This window comes from Bombina bombina, chromosome 2, assembly GCF_027579735.1.
Source record: "Bombina bombina isolate aBomBom1 chromosome 2, aBomBom1.pri, whole genome shotgun sequence".
NCBI classification, from domain to species: domain Eukaryota; kingdom Metazoa; phylum Chordata; class Amphibia; order Anura; family Bombinatoridae; genus Bombina; species Bombina bombina.
In genome coordinates, this window is record NC_069500.1 from 807645197 (window position 1) to 807668530 (window position 23334).

At 36.6% G+C, this 23334-nt stretch overlaps 1 protein-coding gene across 2 annotated transcripts in view; it reads right to left on the bottom strand.

Annotated features, from left to right (window-relative positions):
• Positions 1–23334, bottom strand: part of FBN3 (fibrillin 3) — a 123887-nt gene that overhangs the window by 52782 nt on the left and 47771 nt on the right. The window contains exons 3-7 of one of the 2 annotated variants that reach the window (XM_053703017.1): positions 20841–20966; positions 17251–17376; positions 2555–2707; positions 1633–1806; positions 233–385 (exon numbers count right to left, since the gene is read on the bottom strand). In XM_053703017.1, the coding sequence (XP_053558992.1) occupies positions 233–385; positions 1633–1806; positions 2555–2707; positions 17251–17376; positions 20841–20966 (732 nt within the window). Of the gene's footprint in view, positions 1–232; positions 386–1617; positions 1807–2554; positions 2708–17250; positions 17377–20840; positions 20967–23334 lie in introns of both variants that reach the window. The other variant, XM_053703016.1, reaches the window with a different exon arrangement.

The following is a 23334-nucleotide window of genomic DNA, read 5'->3' on the forward strand; positions in this document are numbered from 1 at the left end:
AATTTTGAATGAATAGTGAAATGGTATAGACCTGAGTATCAGTGGAGGATAAATCAATCTTGAAGCTGATTATATTAATAAAGAATAGACATAATAGTCCATTTAGGCAAATATTTTGTATTCTAAATTGTGTCTTTCTGCAAACTAGTAACAAAGAGGAACTTATTATGACTGAAACAATTTAAACAAATAAAATAATGTAAGGCATTCTCAACAGTTCTAAAATCCATACCTATACACTCCTGGCGATTGTCTTGTTTATATCCCATATTACATTCACATCGGTAGCTGGATAATGAGGAGGGAGTGGGAATGCAGCGTCCATTCCGACACAGGTTAGTGAATTCTTTGCAGATGTCCCCTGTCTGATTCAGTGTTGCAGTTCCTGACAAAATAGTCTCAAGGTTATGTTTGTCTGCAGAAGTGTCCTGTAAAATTAGCCTGCTTGCTACAACGGATTTAAAAAGAATGCCAGAAATCTGGCAAAACTCACTGTATTTATCAATATATTGGATTCTGTCTTTTCATATAAAATAAACAGATCGAATCCTACCAATTGCATATATATATATATATATATATATATATGTATGTATGTGTGTGTGTGTGTGTGTGTGTAATGATGGCTAGAAGGTTGCTTAGTCAGATTATGGGCATTATGATCAAACATTCATTGGCACAGAGGGAGACTGCGCAAGATCTTTTTTCTTCTTTTGTTTAAAACTATATTGTAATGTAGGTGTCTGTCACATTTAGAACCGTGCATAGCGAGACAAACAACTCTTGAGCTAAAATTTGCCTTCCTAAAATATTTTGAAGGATCTCTCACTACTGATAAGACTTCTAAGATAATCACACCAGACCAGATAGCTTTAGAGAATCAAGCCCTTTGTGTCAACAGGAACAAGGGGAAAGATAAGAAAGAACAGGAAAGCATAATATTTTATATATTGGCATTAGAGTGTATATTGATAATTTATGATTTCACAGTTAAAGGGACAGTCAACGTTAATATTAAGGTAAGTATAGTTTTTGGTTTGTTATATCTTTATCATGCTTGATTTTACAGGTGCTGCAAGGTTAAAGGGACATGAAACACAAACATTTTCTTTCATAATTCAGATAGATCATACAATTTTAAACAACTTTCCAATTTACTTCATTCTCTTGGCATCCATTGTTGAAGGAGTAGTATTTTACTACTGTGAACTAGCTGAAAGCCAATGATAAGATGCCTATATGTGCAGCCATCAATAAGCAGCTTATGAGCCTACCTAGATATACTTTTCAACAAAGGATACAAAAAGCACAAAACTAATTAGATAATAGAAATACGGTGGAAAATTATTTAAAATTGCATGTTCTGTCTGATTCATGAAAGAAAAAAAAAATGTCCATTTAATGTTACATAGTTCTAGTCACTAATATTAATGTTGACTGTCCCTGTTAATGTAATAAATTCAAATGTCAACTTTCCAGACTACTGAGAAAAAAAACAAATAAAGAATATATACAGGGAAATGAGTAGATGAAGGATCTGAAGAGAGTAGGAGCAGGAATCAGGAGAGACAGATTTACTTATCTGTTACTAATCTATTGAAAGAGAAAATGTCTCACCAATACCAGCAGTACCTTGCCCTAAGCCTGGCAAGCCTGATATCCCTCCATTGGGTCCAACCCCATTTGGTCCAATTCCATTTGGTCCAATGCCCCCAGGTCCAACTACACCAGGCCCTAGACCTGGATAAGTCCCTGGATATACAGGACTTAGTGGCAGCCCCTGGATGCAAAGTCTTCTGTATTCATCTGCAAATGAAAGGTGTATATAGGGTTAATAACTGTGTCGCAGTGGTATGTATTGTACAATTAGAACCTTCTTTACTTAAGACCTTGGAACTGGAAAGATAATTAATTCACAAGTAAATGTCAGCGTGAATTACTATGCATACCACAAAAAATACACTTTGAAGGTACATGAAACATGTTAAAATTGTAAACAAAAATATTGAATTAACTATAGTAAAAAATCTTTGCAATATATTTTCATTAATTATTATTTCCCTTTCCTGTTTTTTTCCCCCTAATTCTGAGAATTGGAAGTGCACAATGCAGACTTCCCAAGCCTAACCCTGCTACATATACATCCGTAATTTGTCTTAGCAGAAGTGGTAAAATAACAAACTGCAAAACAATGCAAGCTTTGCTATCAAAATGACAGTGTCAAACCTTGTCAACACCAGCAACAAGTTAAAATCACATCTTATTTTCTGTTAAGCTATCTGTACAATTTTCTTTATTAATTGAAATATGAATACAGCTGTATAGCAAGTGTATAAGGCCGTACATTCATAAACACATTCTACCAATCAGGAAAATCTTGAAATAACAAAATAATGATTACATTTGACTAATTTAATGTTAACTGTACTGTCTCATCTTTTTAGTTCTTGTGGGTTTTTTTAAGGCATACCCAGCAAAACAATTTTTTTTTAAAATATTACATATAAACAGTAGGCATTAAATTTATTTTTTGTCATTTTAAATATGCACTCACCAGATCCTCTGACTGGACACATCTCTGGGGTTTGCCCAATAGCCCAGCAGCGACCAGACTCGCAGCAGCAATGCGCCTTTGTAAACTGACCAGGTAGTTCTCCAGCACAACGACCTCCTATCAAAGCTGAAAAACAGGTGCCAGCTCGCTGATCTGGAGAAGAAAATGGTGAGAGAATAATATATTCTGTTTCATAGTGAAAATTCAGCTTATTATTTAGCTACTGAACATCAAACAAGACTAATAAAGTAATGAGTGTATTGCAGACATAAAGCACAGTTTTCCTTCAAAAAAGGGATTCAATTAACATCATTATGCCTTTAAAAAAGTTTGTATTCAACCATGCTGGGGGATTTCTCACCCCTGAGCTATATTTGTTTAATCACTATTTTCAGTGCTTTTCTGTGAGTAACCAACACAAATATTGGCTTCCATTACATATGCAGCGTCGCCCGCAAAATCCTCCGCCGCCAGATTTTACGCGATTTTGGTATTACATATACGGCGCAGCATACATGTTACACACGTATATTTCACCCGTCGCTCGCAATTATTACTCCCATAGGCTAAGATAGAACCGCGTCGCAAATCGGTATCCAATATCCAGCGCAAGGACTTACGTGGCGAAAATGGAGAAATCTTACTCCATTTTTACCTCGCCATAAAAGGCAGCCGTAGCAGGTCTTGCGCTGAGTATGGGAGCACCGTAACTCCCGAAAATGCCTGCAAAAATAAACTAACACCTAACGCATGCGCAATGTTTATCTACCTGTCAACCGCAATCCCCCACCGCAATAACTAATAAAGTCTATTAACCCCTAAACCGCCATAGCCCACAACGCAATAAACCTAATCAAGTATTAACCCCTAAACCGCCATAGCCCACAACGCAATAAACCTAATCAAATATTAACCCCTAAACCGCCATAGCCCACAACGCAATAAACCTAACCTTAACCCCCCCTAACCTAACCCCCCTAAATAAACTTAAATTACCTAATTTACAAAATACTAAAGTTACTATTAAATTTAAAAAAAAATTACACTACTTTTAAAATACAAATAAACTAAGTATAAATTAAAGGGGCAGTCTAATCAAAATTCAGGAGTAGACTGTCCCTTTAAGCAAGAATTACAGAAAATAAAAAAATCTAAGATTACAGAAAATAAAAAATAAAATTACAAAATTTTAAATAAATTACACCTAATCCCTATGAAAATAACCTCCCCCCAAAATAAAAACACCCCCTAATCTAATCAACTACCAGTAGCCCTTAAAAGGACTTTTTGCAGGGCATTGCCCCAAGATAATCAGCTCTTTTGCAAAAAAAATACACACAGCCCGCCTACCAGTAAACCCCCATCCACCAAACCCCCCCCAAAAAAATACTAACACTAAAAGCGCTAAACTACCCATTGCCCTGAAAAGGGCATTTAAATAAAGGAGACTAAGAGAAATACATACATTTGTTAATATAAGTAAATTAAGTGGTTTTTATAATTGTACACTCTTTCTGAATCATACAATATTAATTTTGGATTCCATTTCCTTTTAAAATGTCCAGAAATGAGCGTAAATACAAATTTCTGGAGTCGCCAGTGACTTACAGCACTTTAGAAACTGCCGGCGCCTAAGAAAAGTAAAGAAAATAACAAATCTCCCGTAAAAGTCTAACACGCCTCCCAAATATAAGCCCGACACGTAAAACCCCTAAATCCGCAATCACCCCCTCTCATTACTAATATTAAATGTATTAACCCCTAGAACGACAACCCCCCACAACGCAATATGCCTATTTAAATTATTAACCCCTATATCCGCCATCAAACCCACACAGCAAGTAATAACTACATTATTAACCCCTAAATCCGCCAACCCCAACATCGCAAACTACCTATTAAAAATATTAACCCCTAATCCACCATTAACCCACAACGCAATAAACCTAATCAAGTATTAACCCCTAAACCATCATAGCCCACAATGCAATAAACCTAACCCTTAACCCCCCCTAACCTAACCCCCTAAATAAACTTAAATTACCTAATTTACAAAATACTAAAGTTACTATTAAATGTAAAAAAAATTACACTACTTTTAAAATACAAATAAACTATGTATAAATTAAAGGGGCAGTCTAATCAAAATTCAGGAGTAGACTGTCCCTTTAAGCAAGAATTACAGAAAATAAAAAAATCTAAGATTACAGAAAATAAAAAATAAAATTACAACATTTTAAATAAATTACACCTAATCCCTATGAAAATAAAAAAGCCCCCCCAATAAAAACACCCCAAATCTAATCAACTACCAGTAGCCCATAAAAGGATAAAAGGACTTTTTGCAGGGCATTGCCCCAAGATAAGCAGCTCTTTTGCCAAAAAAAATACACACAGCCCCCCCCCCCTACCAGTATAAAAACCCCCCCCCAAAAAAATACTAACACTAAAAACGGTAAACTACCCATTGCCCTGAAAAGGGCATTTGTTGGGCATTGCCCTTAAAAGGGCATTCAGCTCTTTTGCTGCCCACCCTATCTAAATAAAATAAATCCCCCCCCAAAAACCCTTAACCCTTTGACTGCTAAGCCATTTCCCACCTGGGTGCTAATATTTTCTTTTCTTTTTGAAATTTTTTTTTTAACTTTTTTTTTTTTTACAGATTACCTTTCCAACAGTGGGTCTTGGGGGTCTGTAGCTGCTTAGATGCCTGAGATACAGGCTTCTAAGCAGCATGCCCCCTCCTCCTATACTTGCATTGTTAAGTATAAATAAAGTTGCACGGTGACGTCATCACGTAATTGCGTGTGACGTCACCATGCATCACGTGAAGCCCCGGCGATGCCTGTCACTCTGCAGGCATGATCGCTGGGGTAGGAGCAGTAAGGAGCCCCCAGATCTCCCTCAAGGTGGGAGAGTGATCATGACGGCTCTGAGCCGTCATTAGCACCAGAGTGAGAAACTCTGTGACGGCTCAGAGCCGTCATTAGCACTGAAAGGGTTAAAAAAACCTAAGTCTAACCCCCAAGTGGTCCTCACATGTCTTGAAGTTCAGAGGAGAAGGTCCTGTTCCAGGCGGTGAAGTCTTCTTCCAAGCGACAACCTCTTCTTTTTTCTTCCAGGAACCAGCCGGCGCGGAGCAGAGGGCGGAGTTGAAGACCTGAGACGCTGGAACTGAAGACCGGCGACCGCGGAGCCATGGAGCATGGAGGATCCTCTTCATACGATCTCCGCCGTACACTGAATAGGAATTCAAGGTACGCGATTAAAAATGGCGTCCCTTGAATTCCTATTGGCTGATTTGAGCCTTCAAATTCAAATCAGCCGGATGAGAGCTACTGAAATCCTATTGGCTGTTCAAATCAGCCAATCGGATGAGAGCTACTGAAATCCTATTGGCTGTTAAAATCAGCCAATAGGATAAGAGCTACTGAAATCCTATTGGCTGATTTGAACAGCCAATAGGATTTCAGTAGCTCTCATCCGATTGGCTGATTTGAATTTGAAGGCTCAAAACAGCTAATAGGAATTCAAGGGACGCCATTTTTAATCGCGTACCTTGAATTCCTATTCAGTGTACGGAGGAGATCATATGAAGAGGATCCTCCACGCTCCATGGCTCCGCGGTCGCCGGTCTTCAACTCCGCCCTCCGCGCCGGCTGGGTCCTGGAAGAAGAAAGAAGAGGTCGCCGCTTGGAAGAACACTTCACCGCCTGGAACAGGACCTTCTCCGCTGAACTTCAGGACAGGTGAGGACCACTTGGGGGTTAGACTTAGGGTTTTTAAAGGGGTTTTTGGGGGGATTTATTTTATTTAGATAGGGTGGGCAGCAAAAGAGCTGAATGCCCTTTTAAGGACAATGCCCAACAAATGCCCTTTTCAGGGCAATGGGTAGTTTACCGTTTTTAGTGTTAGCATTTTTTTGGGGGGGGTTTGGTGGGTGGGGGGGTTTACTGGTAGCGGGGTGTGTATTTTTTTGGCAAAAGAGCTGATTATCTTGGGGCAATGCCCTGCAAAAAGTCCTTTTAAGGGCTACTGGTAGTTGATTAGATTAGGGGGTGTTTTTATTTGGGGGGGGGGGCTTTTTTATTTGCATAGGGATTAGGTGTAATTTATTTAAAATGTTGTAATTTTATTTTTTATTTTCTGTAATCTTAGATTTTTTTATTTTCTATAATTCTTGCTTAAAGGGACAGTTTACTCCTGAATTTTGATTAGACTGCCCCTTTAATTTATACATAGTTTATTTGTATTTTAAAAGTAGTGTAATTTTTTTTACATTTAATAGTAACTTTAGTATTTTGTAAATTAGGTAATTTAAGTTTATTTAGGGGGGTTAGGTTAGGGGGGTTAGGGGTTAGGTTTATTGCGTTGTGGGCTATGGTGGTTTAGGGGTTAATACTTAGGCGCCGGCAGTTTCTAAAGTGCTGTAAGTCACTGGCGACTCCAGAAATTTGTATTTACGCTCATTTCTGGACATTTTAAAAGGAAATGGAATCCAAAATTAATATTGTATGATTCAGAAAGAGTGTACAATTATAAAAAACACTTAATTTACTTATATTAACAAATGTATGTATTTCTCTTAGTCTCCTTTATTTAATCTTAGCTACTATCCATGAGAGAATACAGAGGTAGGCTCAGGAGAGTGCACATGTAGTAATATTATACAAGCAACATGTAGAGAGAGATTTAGCTGCAGCAGGCAGAGCAGAGTGACAACAAGGAACACACACAGCTCAGCCATCCCTTTTTGGGTATTGTCTGTTAAAAGACAAATACACTCTCAGCTTGTGTTTCCTTTTCTTTATTAAACAGTGCTATTAGCTATAAAACTTAGTTTAACCATAGAGTAGCTGAAGCTACTGCACTCTAAAGCTCCCCCTACAGGCTGCTTGTATAACATGTCCACACTGCCGCCACATAGTACTTGAGACATATGCATGCTCCTAAGCTACTTCAGTATGCTGTCATGTCAAAATTTACATTTCAGCTAATTAGGTACATTTTATGATGGAAGTAAATTAGAATTATTTTTTATTGTACAATCTATTGTATCATGAAAGTGTAATTGTGTCTATCCATGCTCCTTTAAGACTACACAAAAGTCTGATTTCATAGCCTACCTACTGCATTATTGTATTGATAATGCATGCTCTTATCTCCGTCCAACCTCACTAAACATGGTATCAATAAACAAAAAATACCACACCTAAAATACTTGCACCTTTAAAGTGCTGTCACCTACTTTTACATGTACCTATTTAGAATATGATTCTATTAAAATGTAGAGGCATATTTTTAATAGCTATCATAGTTACTTAAATGGACGGGAAACCCCAACATTTCTCTTTCATGATTTGGATAGAACATACAATTTTAGGCAACTTTCCAATTTACTTCCATTTGACTTTCCTATCCCTTTAATGTATATGTATACTGACAACTGGCTAGTTTTGCTCATATTGATTGTATCAGCACTGTTTGAGACCATGGGGCCTAGTTATCAAGCCGTCAACCTCAAATACGCTGGAATTCAGCAGCGTATTTGTGGCGAGGCTGATACGCCTTAGTTATCAAAGGCTCGAGACCGGCAAAAGTAGAATTTTGTGACGTAAGCTTCGATCCGCCGGACTCAGTCCGACACAGATCGATTCTTACGTCACTCCAGATGTTCTGCACACAAGTGCGGCACATTCTCACTACTTTTGCTAGTTATCAAAAAACTAGCAGGTACGCTCGGCACTTTTACGGCCCAGCGTACCTGGTTTTCAAACCGCCACCCCTGGAGGCAGCGGATCCCATAGGAATCAATGGGAGTCTGACCATAGCGAAAGTACAAGTTCGCTGCTGACAGACATCCCATTGATTCCTATGGGAGCTGTCTACACCTAACACCCTAACATGTACCCCGAGTCTAAACACCACTAATCTGTCCCCCCCTACACCGCCACAACTAAATAAAGTTATTACCCCCTAAACCGCCGCTCCCGGAGCCCACCGCAAGCTACTCTATACATATTAACCCCTAAACCGCCGCTCCTGGAGCCCACCGCAACTATAATAAATGTATTAACCCCTAAACCGCCGCTCCCTGAACCCGCCGCAACCTATATTAAATGTATTAACCCCTATCCTGCCCCCCCTACACCGTCGCCACCTATAATAAATTTAATAACCCCTAATCTGCCCCCCCTACACCGTCGCCACCTATAATAAATTTATTAACCCCTATCCTGCCCCCCACTACGCCGCCGCCACTGTAATAAAATTATTAACCCCTAAACCTAAGTCTAACCCTAACGCCCCCTAACTTAAATATTAATTAAATAAATCTAAATAAATTAACTCTTATTAACTAAATGAATCCTATTTAAAACTAAATACTTACCTTTAAAATAAACCCTAATATAGCTACAATATAAATAATAATTATATTCTAGCTATCTTAGGATTTATTTTTATTTTACAGGTACCTTTCAATTTATTTTAACTAGGTACAATAGCTATTAAATAGTTATTAACTATTTAATAGCTTACCTAGCTAAAAGAAACTGAAATTTACCTGTAAAATAAATCCTAACCTAAGTTACAATTACACCTAACACTACACTATACTTTAATAAATTATTCCTATTTAAAAATAAATACTTACCTGTAAAATAAACCCTAAGATAGCTACAATATAATTAATAATTATATTGTAGCTATCTTAGGATTTATATTTATTTTACAGGTAACTTTGTATTTATTTTAGCTAGTTAGAATAGTTATTAAATAGTTATTAACTATTTAATAACTACCTAGCTAAAAGAAATACAAAATTACCTGTAAAATAATTCCTAACCTAAGTTACAATTAAACCTAATACTACACTATCATTAAATTAATTAAATAAACTACCTACAAATAACTACAATTAAATACAATTACATAAACTAACTAAAGTACAAAAAATAAAAGAAGCTAAGTTACAAAAAATAAAAAAATAAGTTACAAACATGTTAAAAATATTACAACAATTTTAAGCTACTTACACCTAATCTAAGCCCCCTAATAAAATAACAAACCCCCCAAAATAAAAAAGATGCCCTACCCTATTCTAAATTAAATAAAGTTCAAAGCTCTTTTACCTTACCAGCCCTTAAAAGGGCCATTTGTGGGGGCATGCCCCAAAGAAAACAGCTCTTTTGCCTGTAAAAGAAAAATACAACCCCCCCCCACATTAAAACCCACCACCCACATACCCCTAATCTAACCCAAACCCCCCGTACAAAAACCTAACACTAATCCCCTGAAGATCATCCTACCTTGTCTTCACTCAGCCGAGCAGCGATGGAACCGAAGTGGACATCCGGAGCGGAAGAAGTTAATCCTCCAAGCGGCCCTGAAGAAATCTTCCATCCGATGAAGTCATCATCCAGGCGGCGCTGAAGAAAAGTCTTCGATCCGGCCGATGTCATCTTCAAAGAGGCGCTGAAGAGGTCTTCTATCCGGGCGATGTCATCTTCCAAGCCGGGTCTTGAATCTTCCTCCCGCCGACGCGGAACCTCATTCTTCACCGACGGACTACGACGAATGAAGGCTCCTTTAAGGGACGTCATCCAAGATGGCGTCCCCTCAATTCCGATTGGCTGATAGGATTCTATCAGCCAATCGGAATTAAGGTAGGAAAAATCTGATTGGCTGATGGAATCAGCCAATCAGATTGAGCTCGCATTCTATTGGCTGTTCCGATGAGCCAATAGAATGCGAGCTCAATCTGATTGGCTGATCGGATCAGCCAATCGGATTGAACTTGATTCTTATTGGCTGACTCCATCAGCCAATCAGAATATTCCTACCTTAATTCCGATTGGCTGATAGAATCCTATCAGCCAATCGGAATTGAGGGGACGCCATCTTGGATGACGTCCCTTAAAGGAGCCTTCATTCGTCGTAGTCCGTCGGTGAAGAAGGAGGTTCCGCGTCGGCGGGAGGAAGATTCAAGACCCGGCTTGGAAGATGACATCGCCCGGATAGAAGACCTCTTCAGCGCCTCTTTGAAGATGACATCGGCCGGATCGAAGACTTTTCTTCAGCGCCGCCTGGATGATGACTTCATCGGATGGAAGATTTCTTCAGCGCCGCTTGGAGGATTAACTTCTTCCGCTCCGGATGTCCACTTCGATTCCATCGCTGCTCGGCTGAGTGAAGACAAGGTAGGATGATCTTCAGGGGATTAGTGTTAGGTTTTTGTAAGGGGGGTTTGGGTTAGATTAGGGGTATGTGGGTGGTGGGTTTTAATGTTGGGGGGGGTTGTATTTTTCTTTTACAGGCAAAAGAGCTGTTTTCTTTGGGGCATGCCCCCACAAATGGCCCTTTTAAGGGCTGGTAAGGTAAAAGAGCTTTGAACTTTATTTAATTTAGAATAGGGTAGGGCATTTTTTTATTTTGGGGGGGGTTTGTTATTTTATTAGGGGGCTTAGATTAGGTGTAAGTAGCTTAAAATTGTTGTAATATTTTTAACATGTTTGTAACTTATTTTTTTATTTTTTGTAACTTAGCTTTTTTTATTTTTTGTACTTTAGTTAGTTTATGTAATTGTATTTAATTGTAGTTATTTGTAGGTAGTTTATTTAATTAATTTAATGATAGTGTAGTATTAGGTTTAATTGTAACTTAGCAAGGTGGGGGTGGGGAGCGCTCAAAAAGAGCTGTGAGTTGGACTGTGATTCTTAACTATTCCTTAAAATCCTTCAAATCTTCTCACAAAAATCCTAAATTAAAGTGTTAATAAATTAATCACTATGCTATGTGGCGGTAGACGTTTCTACAAAAGAGTGTACTCCGTGTTAAAACTTATTTCCCCTAATCGGCAATTTTGTAACAATATATATTGTTTGAAACTTAGTTTAAAGTGCAGTGCGTGTATATATGTGCATTAGTAATTTTCCCATCCGCAACAGATACTACTGGTATTTATCCTATTCCTTAATACTTCTATCCGTAATGTGTAAGCACAATGTTGTGAATACAATATTGTAAATATACTTATAAGTGAATGAAAAAATTATACAGTGGTTTAGAAAAAAACATTTACTTAAAACATGTTAAAATACAAATAAAAATACTGTTGCTGAAGACAATTCATATGGTGTTCCGTATCTTTGTAATTAAAGCATATATTAGAGCATATCCATATCCTATGAAAAAATTTAATTGTTTAAAAATAATGTTTTTCAGTGAGTTCAGATATTGTGATTCTTTAGTAATGTATCTGATAGGGTATTCTTAAGTTGTGGCCACAACTAGTCCATAGATTAAAAAGTCCCAAAGGTAAAAACAAATTGGCTCAACTCCCCCTACCGGACCTCCGATATCCCTTACCTCCGTGATATTTATCGTGGTGCCGTGGGTTCTGGGAAGAGTGCTTCTGTGTACAAGCCGAGTTTGTTGTTTCTCCCGTCAGCGTGCCGCTGTTTGGGTCGCTTCCGCAACTACTTCCTACCCAGGTGTGTTTGATGTCCGTCTGACGTGGTGCACGGAGGACCTATCGGGTAGCCGGATCGTGGGGGGAGTGTTCCTGTGATCCTTCTGCTGGAGCTAATAGTATCCACACTCGATGTCGTTTTCTACGCGTTTCAGCGCTGTACCTTGCGCCTTTATCAAGACAGTCTTGATAAAGGCGCAAGGTACAGCGCTGAAACGCGTAGAAAACGACATCGAGTGTGGATACTATTAGCTCCAGCAGAAGGATCACAGGAACACTCCCCCCACGATCCGGCTACCCGATAGGTCCTCCGTGCACCACGTCAGACGGACATCAAACACACCTGGGTAGGAAGTAGTTGCGGAAGCGACCCAAACGGCGGCACGCCGACGGGAGAAACAACAAACTCGGCTTGTACACAGAAGCACTCCTCCCAGAACCCACGGCACCACGATAAATATCAAGGAGGTAAGGGATATCGGAGGTCCGGTTAGGGGGAGTTGAGCCAATTTGTTTTTACCTTTGGGACTTTTTAATCTATGGACTAGTTGTGGCCACAACTTAAGAATACCCTATCAGATACATTACTAAAGAATCACAATATCTGAACTCACTGAAAAACATTATTTTTAAACAATTACATTTTTTCATAGGATATGGATATGCTCTAATATATGCTTTAATTACAAAGATACGGAACACCATATGAATTGTCTTCAGCAACAGTATTTGTATTTGTATTTTAACATGTTTTAAGTAAATGTTTTTTTCTAAACCACTGTATAATTTTTTCATTCACTTATAAGTATATTTACAATATTGTATTCGCAACATTGTGCTTACACATTACGGATAGAAGTATTAAGGAATAGGATAAATACCAGTAGTATCTGTTGCGGATGGGAAAATTACTAATGCACATATATACACGCACTGCACTTTAAACTAAGTTTCAAACAATATATATTGTTACAAAATTGCTGATTAGGGGAAATAAGTTTTAACACGGAGTACACTCTTTTGTAGAAACGTCTACCGCCACATAGCATAGTGATTAATTTATTAACACTTTAATTTAGGATTTTTGTGAGAAGATTTGAAGGATTTTAAGGAATAGTTAAGAATCACAGTCCAACTCACAGCTCTTTTTGAGCGCTCCCCACCCCCACCTTGCACACTTTCACACATCTGATATTGGGAGCATATCAGACTTGGGGAAGCAAGTTGAGTCTGATCTAATCTTCACTCCTCACCCCCTCTTTTTTAATTGTAACTTAGGTTAGGATTTATTTTACAGGTAATTTTGTATTTCTTTTAGCTAGGTAGTTATTAAATAGTTAATAACTATTTAATAACTATTCTAACTAGCTAAAATAAATACAAAGTTACCTGTAAAATAAATATACATCCTAAGATAGCTACAATATAATTATTAATTATATTGTAGCTATCTTAGGGTTTATTTTACAGGTAAGTATTTATTTTTAAATAGGAATAATTTATTAAAGTATAGTGTAGTGTTAGGTGTAATTGTAACTTAGGTTAGGATTTATTTTACAGGTAAATTTCAGTTTCTTTTAGCTAGGTAAGCTATTAAATAGTTAATAACTATTTAATAGCTATTGTACCTAGTTAAAATAAATTGAAAGGTACCTGTAAAATAAAAATAAATCCTAAGATAGCTAGAATATAATTATTATTTATACTGTAGCTATATTAGGGTTTATTTTAAAGGTAAGTATTTAGTTTTAAATAGGATTCATTTAGTTAATAAGAGTTAATTTATTTAGATTTATTTAATTAATATTTAAGTTAGGGGGGCGTTAGGGTTAGGGTTAGACTTAGGTTTAGGGGTTAATAATTTTATTACAGTGGCGGCGGCGTAGTGGGGGGCAGGATAGGGGTTAATAAATTTATTATAGGGGGCGACGGTGTAGGGGAGGCAGATTAGGGGTTAATAAATTTATTATAGGTGACGACGGTGTAGGGGGGGCAGGATAGGGGTTAATAGGTTTAATATAGGTTGCGGTGGGTTCAAGGAGCGGCGGTTTAGGGGTTAAACTATTTATTTAGTTGCGGAGAGGTGCGGGATCAGCAGGATAGGGGTTAATAACTTTATAATAGAGGGCGAGGGTGTAGGGGGGGGCAGGATAGGGGTTACTAGGTATACTGTAGGTGGCAACGGTGTCCGGGAGCGGCGGTTTAGGGGTTAATACATTTATAAGACTTGCGGCAGGGTCTAGGAGCGGCGGTTTAGGGGTTAGTAACTTTATTGAGTTGCGGGAGGCTCCGGGGGCGCCGGTATAGGGATAGAACAGTGTAGTTTAGTGTGAGTGCTTAGTGACAGGCTAGCAATAAAGCTGGGAAAAAGCCGAAGAGCAGCGAGATCAGATGAGTGATAACTGTCACAGTCCGCTGCTCATCGCCCCGCGGCTTTTTGACAGCTTTATTTGATAACTTAGGCGTATTTTTTCAGGTCCGCGGCGGCGAAGGTAGGCGAGCTTAGGCGGGCGTATTGGGCCGGCGAAGCCAGAAAAGTGGACGGCTTGATAACTACCCCCCATGAATAGGGTGCTGGAAGTTGCTATAGTCGCCAGCAATTATTTTTGTCTGCTGTCTAAAAGTAACTGTTCTTAATGTCTGTACAGAATAAAATATTTTAACATGCCCTTAGACGAGTGCTTCTTTGAGATGGTGCCTATACAAGTGTTGTTTTGCCTAAAGGAGGTCTGTTTGATGAAATCATAAGTATGCAATATATTGGTGACCAGTAAAGTCACTTATTCATTTGAATAATCTTTAAAACCACACAAATTTCAGGGTGGATTGTAGTTTTTGCTTTTTGGTAAGGGTATTTGTCTTGTTTTCCATTTCTTAGTGAAACTATACTTCTCAAATTTTGCATAATTTTAAAACTCCAAAAGATATATTTATTGCCACTATTAGGGCACAATTAATTTTCGTTTAGACTACATAAAACACAACATCAGTATAAACTACACATGGAATTAATGTGCTGCTATTACCAATTTATATCTATAGGTATTAGCTCTGTATTATCAATCAAAATGTACCATATTTTTATGTTACACCAGATCATAAAGTTAATCAGAACATTCTTTAAAATGCTGGCATAGGTGGTCTATGCTGCCCCTTTGTGTTGGCACAGATTTGGCATATTCATTTTCTCTAGGGAAAAGGTTAGGATGTGAGGAATTTAATAGGTATAAGGAATGTGGTTACCATCTGGAGTGCCCTTGTTGCCCTTAAGGTGTAGAGTTTGTTGAAGTGAAAAAACAAAATGCTAACACAGACCAGGTGTTACAGATATACCAAAAATATGTGATTTAAAGGAACATGAACCCAATTTTTTTCTTTCATGATTTAGAAAGCACATGCAATTTTAAACAACTTTCTAATTTACTTCTATTGTCTAATTTGCTTCATTATCTTGTTATTATTTGCTGAAAAACATTTCTATATAGGCTCAGTAGCTGCTGATTGGTGGCTGCACATAGATGCCTCATGTGATTGGCTCACTTATATGCTATTTCTTCAACAAAGGATATCTAAAGAATGAAGCAAATTAGATAATAGAAGTAATTTGGAATGGTGTTTCAAATTGTTTTCTCCATCTAAATCATGAAAGAAAAAATTTGGGGTTTTGTGTCCCTTTAAAATTAAAACTTAACGTCACCATTTCTTTATGCAAAAAAAATTGTTGTACTGTTGTGTAACAAAGTATGTACAGACAATGCATGGAATGTTTTCATATTAGCAGATTTAAAATAGAACTACAGGCAGAGAAGAATTTAGACCAAACCCTATCACAGTGATCTTTGAAGGTTAGTAAGCATTATATATATATATATATATATATATATATATATATATATATATATATATATATATATATATATATATATATATATATATGTATATATAGATATATATACACACATACATATATACATACATACAAACACACACATACACATAAATATCGATACACACGGGTTAGCATATTTTTTATTTTCTCTCCATGACCTCTACAAGGTCAGAGTTTCCCAGCTTGTCCTAGTTTTAACTGGGTATGGTCTTGTGCTCACAGTTCCATAAATTAATGTCAAGTAAATACTGCTGACTACCTTCAGCAATCTAACAATAAACTATTAAGAATGAAGGTCAGGATTAATCTTGCCCCCATGGTGTGGAGCATCACACAGTTGCCAATGCAGTTACATATCACTTTGGTGTAATTAGAAATAATTACAAGGGGGCTTTTTGATCTCGTTCTCTATTGTGCAAAAATAATTTTTCATTTATTAATGATTGTTTCTTGTTTTAAATGATCTTTCATTTCAGTCTAATTAAGATGTCATTAACCAGATTGCTGTAGCATATGTGAAAGCTGTTAATATGCGTAAACATATATGAATAATTATAGGTAAATATATTGGCTTGGTTGAGTTAATAAACCAAAAGAAAATAATGTTTCAAACATTGATCTTCTTGCAAAGATCCATGATATCTAACAAATACTTTTCTCCATTTTGAAGTCAGCAATCTTTGGACTTAAAACTAGATCTTACTCAAGAAGTGTTCTTGAATAGAAAAAATGCATAAATTCACATTGAATAAATACTGGTTGACAAAGCTGACCAACCATTCACTTATCTACGAGGAGGCTGGATCAGCTGAGATATTTTTGTCCAATAAGAATACGACAGGGGGAGAATTACTCTTAATATTTTAAATCTAAATATTATGGGGGGGGGGGATCGTGGAAGGTTAGTACTTTAAGGTCTGTTCATCTTACATCAACCAGACCCCTTCAATTCCTCATATTATTTATCCATTCTGTTAAACCAATGAGGACATGAATAACTGTGCAACAAATTTGGTGGAAAAGTCAATCTTGCTTCTAAAGAATGTTTCTAAAGAATGTACCATAGAGAAGAATGAAGCAAAATGAGAACTGTTGTTATAAGGTTTAAGATACAGTAATAAAGGCTATATCTGGTGCTTATACCAATATTTTGGTTATCTGGTCCCTATTAAGAAGATCTTAATGAAGACATTAAGGGTCAGAATTACTTTGAAGAAAAGTAGCATTTGTATCTGCTTGTTTAGTATTGACTTATGACATAGTAAGCCATGCAAGTCTCTGCTTTTCTGGGTTTTCCGTGGTAACCAATGGATATTCTCTGTTTTTCTTGCTTACCAATACAGCGAGATCCATCTAGGCTGCTAGTAAAGCCTCTGGGACAGACGCAGACATAACTACCGGCTGTGTTACTGCATTCTCCTCCGTCACATACATTAGGAATGGTGCTGCATTCGTCAATATCTGGAAGAGGAGAACAGCAGTATATATACAGTATTAGTATCAATAAGTACTTCCTATATTTTAGGCTAGCATTGATTAAGGACCACTAAACACAGTAAATTGAATAATTGAACAAATACACAATTTAAAGACAATTCCATAGCATTTAATTTGCATTTAAAATGATCAATTTCTGCCAAATTTCAAAGTAAATCCAATTTTCCCTCCCCTTGTATCATGTGACAGCATTTTGCACATGCTCAGTAAAGGAACAATAAAATCTAAACTTACAATGATTGGAAAGAGCTTGAAATTTTAAATAACTTTTTGATTTACTTCTATCATCAGATTTGCATAGTTCTCTTGGTATTATTTACTAAATTGTTATCCTAGGTGAGCTCAGAAGCCTACACAGGACTTTAGCCATCTGGCAACACTGTTTGCAACAATGTTTATAGTAATGTTACACAAAGTGGCAAGAGTGATAAAACATGTCCATGCTCCTGAGGTAATATTATCCCATCTAGGTTTACTCTTTAACAAAGGATGTCAAGAGAACAAAGCAAACTTAATAGCAGTTCATTAATAGTTGTTTAAAATTGAATGCTCTATCTGAATCATGAAAGTTTAATTTTGATTTTACTGTCCCGTTAATAAATAGAAACCTAAGCCAGCTACTAGTGCCTACATCCCAATGATAACTGCAAGCAACAACAACAAAAAACTAGAGCAAAGTCATGTTAAATGGGCCCCTGCAGGCAGTGCAAGGGTTACCAGTAAGATGAGACACTCAGACAGACCTTTATGTGTGAAACAGACGTGTTTTATAGTCGTCTAGTATGGATACCACCTTCTGTTTCCTAGATCAGCCCTGCTCTGAGTAGCAGCCAAATTCATTAAGCTGTGCAGAGCCCTCTTCTCATCAAATGAGAAAAGCAGCTACCAACAGTTAGAAATGAAGGCTCTGAGGATCAGGCTTTAAACCAGGAAACAGGGGCCAAAACAGGTAGATATCTACTGGTTGAAGTATAAGGAGAGGAAATAGAGAGCGCAAGGAGCGTCAGAGGAGGAGTTTATACTGAGCAAAAGGAGAAGTTATAGTAAGAGTTTAAATGGAGCAATATGAGGAGCTGTGGGAAGGTGTAATATGGAGTAATAGAAGGTGTTATAAAGAGAGGCAATATAAAACAATAGGATGTATTAAAGGAAGGGTTACATGGAGATGTAGGGAGCAATGTAAGGTTATTTGTATGGTTACATAGATCAATAGAAACAATTATAGGGAGAGGTTATCTGGAGCAGAAGGAGGTCTTCTAGGGAGAGCAATAGTAGACTTATAGTAAAGGTTTATAAATATCAATAGAAGGAGTTAAAGGGATGGCTGAACAAATGGCCTATCATGGTTTAATTTTTTTCAAAAACATATTATACATAATGCCATAAAAGGTCTCAACTCTACACCACTGGAACAGTCTAATGTAAAGTTATCGGCTTTCAACACCTTCAAATAACTAATGCATTGTCTTCACATAACAAATAAAAGTATGAGATTTAAAGAGCATTCAGAATCTAAAAAACACTATGGGCTAGATTACAAGTGGCGCGATAGTTATCGCTTCTGGCTTTTTGATTGTGCTGTTTAGCACGCGTATTACAAGTTGAAAGTAAAATGTTTTCAAAACTAGTAGTAACATATATATATATATATATATATATATATGCATATAAACTTACAAATATATATAGGAATATCTATTTAAAAATACTTAGAACATAGTCCCCTATGTGAAGAACATTAGAATGTGAAGTATTTACAGTAGATACATAGTTAAACACTTTTTTAAATATGAATATTGCATAAATATTTTTTCAGCTACTTGACTGCAAAGGGCTCCAATGCTCTTCATATAATATATATATATATAGATATATATATATATATATATATATATATATAGTATATCTGTGTACACACAGTATGTATTTATGAGTGTATATATGTCTGTAAATTCATATGAACACACACATGTAAATATATATATATATATATATATATATATATATATGTATAAAACACCAAATCAAACGATTGCACTCACAGGACTTTCACAAACCATCTGAAAAAGTTTATTGGAACGTTTTTGAAGATACAATCTCCTTCATCAGCAGGGGATTGTATCCTCGAAAACGTTCCAATAAACTTTTTAAAGTCATGTGAATGCAATCGTTTGATTTGGTGTTGTATTGTATCTTTTCACCCAGGCAGCTGGCACTTGGTGGGTTGGTCTGAAGATTTGTGTAATATATATATATATATATATATATATATATATATATATATACATATAAAAAATTGGAACAGCGGGTGTTCCAGCACTCCAACCTTGGTAGATCTTCCAGAACCTGGGTGCAATCCTCAAAAAAGTATACAAAACAGATTTTAGGAATGAAGGGCACTCTCAGGGTTTGTGATAATTGCGTGTCAGCAAAGATTTTCTTTTATTGTTCTTAATAACAACATTTGTTAATTGTCGACGTTTCGGCTTTCACAGAAGCCTTCATCAAGACGAATCAAAACTCATACCGGCATCTAGCCTTGCTCACCAAACCGAGGAAATTGTGTACATATACTGTATATATATATATATATATATATATATATATATATATATATATATATATATACAGTATATGTATATATATATATATATGTATATATATAATACATATACATATTTAGACATGTATATATATGTATCTCTATGTTAAAGCCCTTTGCAGCCTTTTTTTCTAACAAGTGAGACATCATATCTTTGAAACTTATAACTTTTTAATGCAATTTTTCTTAATAATTTTTATTAGACAGTGTTATTGTGAGTGTAATTGTTATTTTAAATGTATTTTTTTGACTCGCCTAACAGTTAACCAGAGCTCTGAAGTTGCGCTATCCTGACGCGTGTTAAATTCAATTACGCTTAAGCGAACGCATTTAGTTTCAACTTGTAATACTACTTCCAACACATGCAAAGAGCAGTGATAAACCTCTTATCGCTCGCACGCAACAGTTAGCACTCCACTAATAATCTAGCCCTCTATTGGCTAAGGTTACTGGGATCCAGGTAAAAACTGGAGGTTTGTTTTTTTTAATTAAACATAATACATTTTATATTCATTTCACTTACCTACTAGCTACCTTACTTACTCCCTAATGTCATTCAGAAACATAAATAAACAAACAAATAAATAAACAAAAATTGGACAGAAATATCTCATGTTGCATCATAATCAAAGGTTGCACAGAAATCAGACTTGTTTTTTTGTCTGACATCAGTCTTTTTACAGCAAGTGAGTGTAGGCTATTGGACTATTGGATCATGATACAGTAGTTATAGGTAAATTGACAAATATAAGTACATAAGTGAACACAGTGAGAAGGAAGGAACAGAACAGATGGCCACTTCCTGTGGAGCTTCTGAGATAAGTACCTTCACACTTCTGGGAGGTCTCGCTTTGCTTGTGTCCTGCAGGGCATTTACATTCATAGGATCCCACAGTGTTGATGCAGTTGCCTCCATGGCACAGTCCAGGAATAGCCTGACACTCATCCACATCTGTAACACATGACACAGTCGTTAAACATTTATCACTTTATGTTCTTCTTATCCTCAAATCCTGTTCGAAGAAGAATTAAAACTGACCCAATATCTTTAAAACATAAACAGTTCCTTTTTAGATGGACTAACAACTTTGAATAATGGATGTCAAGCCTATGGTCTAACCTTCCATTCTGTCCTAGAAGAAATGGTAGAGCAGAAGAAACCTCATGAGGACAACTGAACACATTTTACAAAATGTAAAAATAAAAGAACTGCTTATTGTAGCCATAATGATATCACCAGACCAGGTGGTATTTTGAGTTAGGTCAACAAGGCCAAGGATGCAAATTTACATGCCAGCAAGATATTCCTGACCCTAAACCTAGGGAGATACCACAGCATATGGTTGCTATAAAGCAGGACATACTGATACAATACATTTTGTAGATGATTGTGGTACCAAAAATGTCTACCATGGCTTCTTGCATGTATTTAAGACATAAATATAATTGTGACTGATGATATTAAATTTGAAGCCAACGCTTTCTTCAAGAACAAGGTTTTTTTTTACTGTTCAATTAAAATGATTTCTATTGTATATATTAAAAACAGTAATTACATATCTTCTACAAGAAAAAAAAGTTACCTGATATTGAAACTAACAGGAAGTATATATTTGTGCATTACTAATTCTCATTGGTCAACTGGGCTATGGTTGGTAATTATAACACCAACATCTGCTTCCAAAAGTATAATAAACAGAAATATGAAAACCCTTTTTAAACAGTTTTTTGTTGAAGTAACAAACAAAAAAAAATTACTTTATAGTCCCTTTAAGAATGTATAGTTTCACGGAAAATGTAATCCTAGGGAAAATTGCAGGCAGAAAAAAAAAACACTAGCGAGAAGGATTTGTCTAAAGATGTGTTTGCTTTATAGTATTTGTAGAGAATCTGGGAACCTGTACATTTGTTGCTGCTGACTGCAAACAGATGTGTGGAACACCAAGGGGATTAAGCTGTACATTCCAGCCAGGCCGCAGCTCTGATATGTTGCAGGGTGTATAAAAGGCTCCTCTGTTTGTAACCTTCCGCTAGAAAATTAATGCAGCGTGTACTCATTAGCTGATAAATTAATTTGGCTTTTTATTGGCCATGATCCAAATTGTCTGTCCAGATGGGGATCCCCAAGGGCTAGGTATAGATGATGAGTTATCTATTCACATGAAGAGTAAAGAATAGACTAAATTGGTAAATTGCCGGCAGAAATACTTCTTAAAACTACAATAAAAGAACAATCAGCTTCACCCTGTATAGCATATTTATAAGGAATTTAAAGATATATATCCCATTTTATATATTGAATTATTGATAACTAATATTTTCAAATAAAATTTTTACACTACCTAGAATCTTCGGATTTTTTTAATGCAATTTTTTTATCCTGATTATTCGATATATAGTGTCATAAAAGTGTAAGATAAATGTCAATTTCTGGTATAACACGTTAGCGACAAAGGGTTATATCATTTCTTTTCATTTGTAACAACGGTAGTAACAAAAAATATCTGAAACTATAATGAAGGCTTTTGTCTTTACTATCAGTAGGCCTGTCCTTTGGGCACGTCATAAGGGGCACTTTGGGGGGCCCCCACGCTTTTGGGGATAAGGGGATGAGAGGGTGTAATGTATATCCTGTATTTAGTTTATGAAGAAGTGTTTACAAGTAAAATATATTATTTTTTATATAGGTAACATTGAATGTTCGGACAGGGGTGGGTCATATAGGGGGCATGGCATACAGGGGGAGGGGAATAAGAGAGCTGGACTGTGGGCCCCCACAAATTTGTCTTGCCCAGGGCACCAGAAATGCTAAGAGTGTCCCTGACTATCAGTTATAAAACTTGCTAATGAAGTATATTATGTCTCATAATCTCTATCATACGGCTGGTTTAGATTCCAATTGTTAACGTTACGAACTGGTAGTGACAGCACATATCTCCGTTAACATCTTCAGAGAATTATGATATTACTACCAGTACAACAAAGTGTACAACTGGAATGTAAACTAACCCACAGTTTTCATAAAAAACACACACACGTATATATATATATATATATATATATATATATATATATATATATATATAAAAAATTCCTACCTAGTTGGCTAACAAGACCATTTGTCTAAATTAATTTAACCCTTTCGCGACAGGGTTAAAGTGTCTACATCGGAACAACTGTTCCGATGTAGACAAATTGAAACCGCGCAATCGTGCACACGATCGCAAGATTTCAATTATTGGATCGCGTCTGGGGGGGCGTCCCTACAACCCTAGGAATGCCCTCCAGACCGCGATCAAATCCAGGAAGCACAGAAGGCT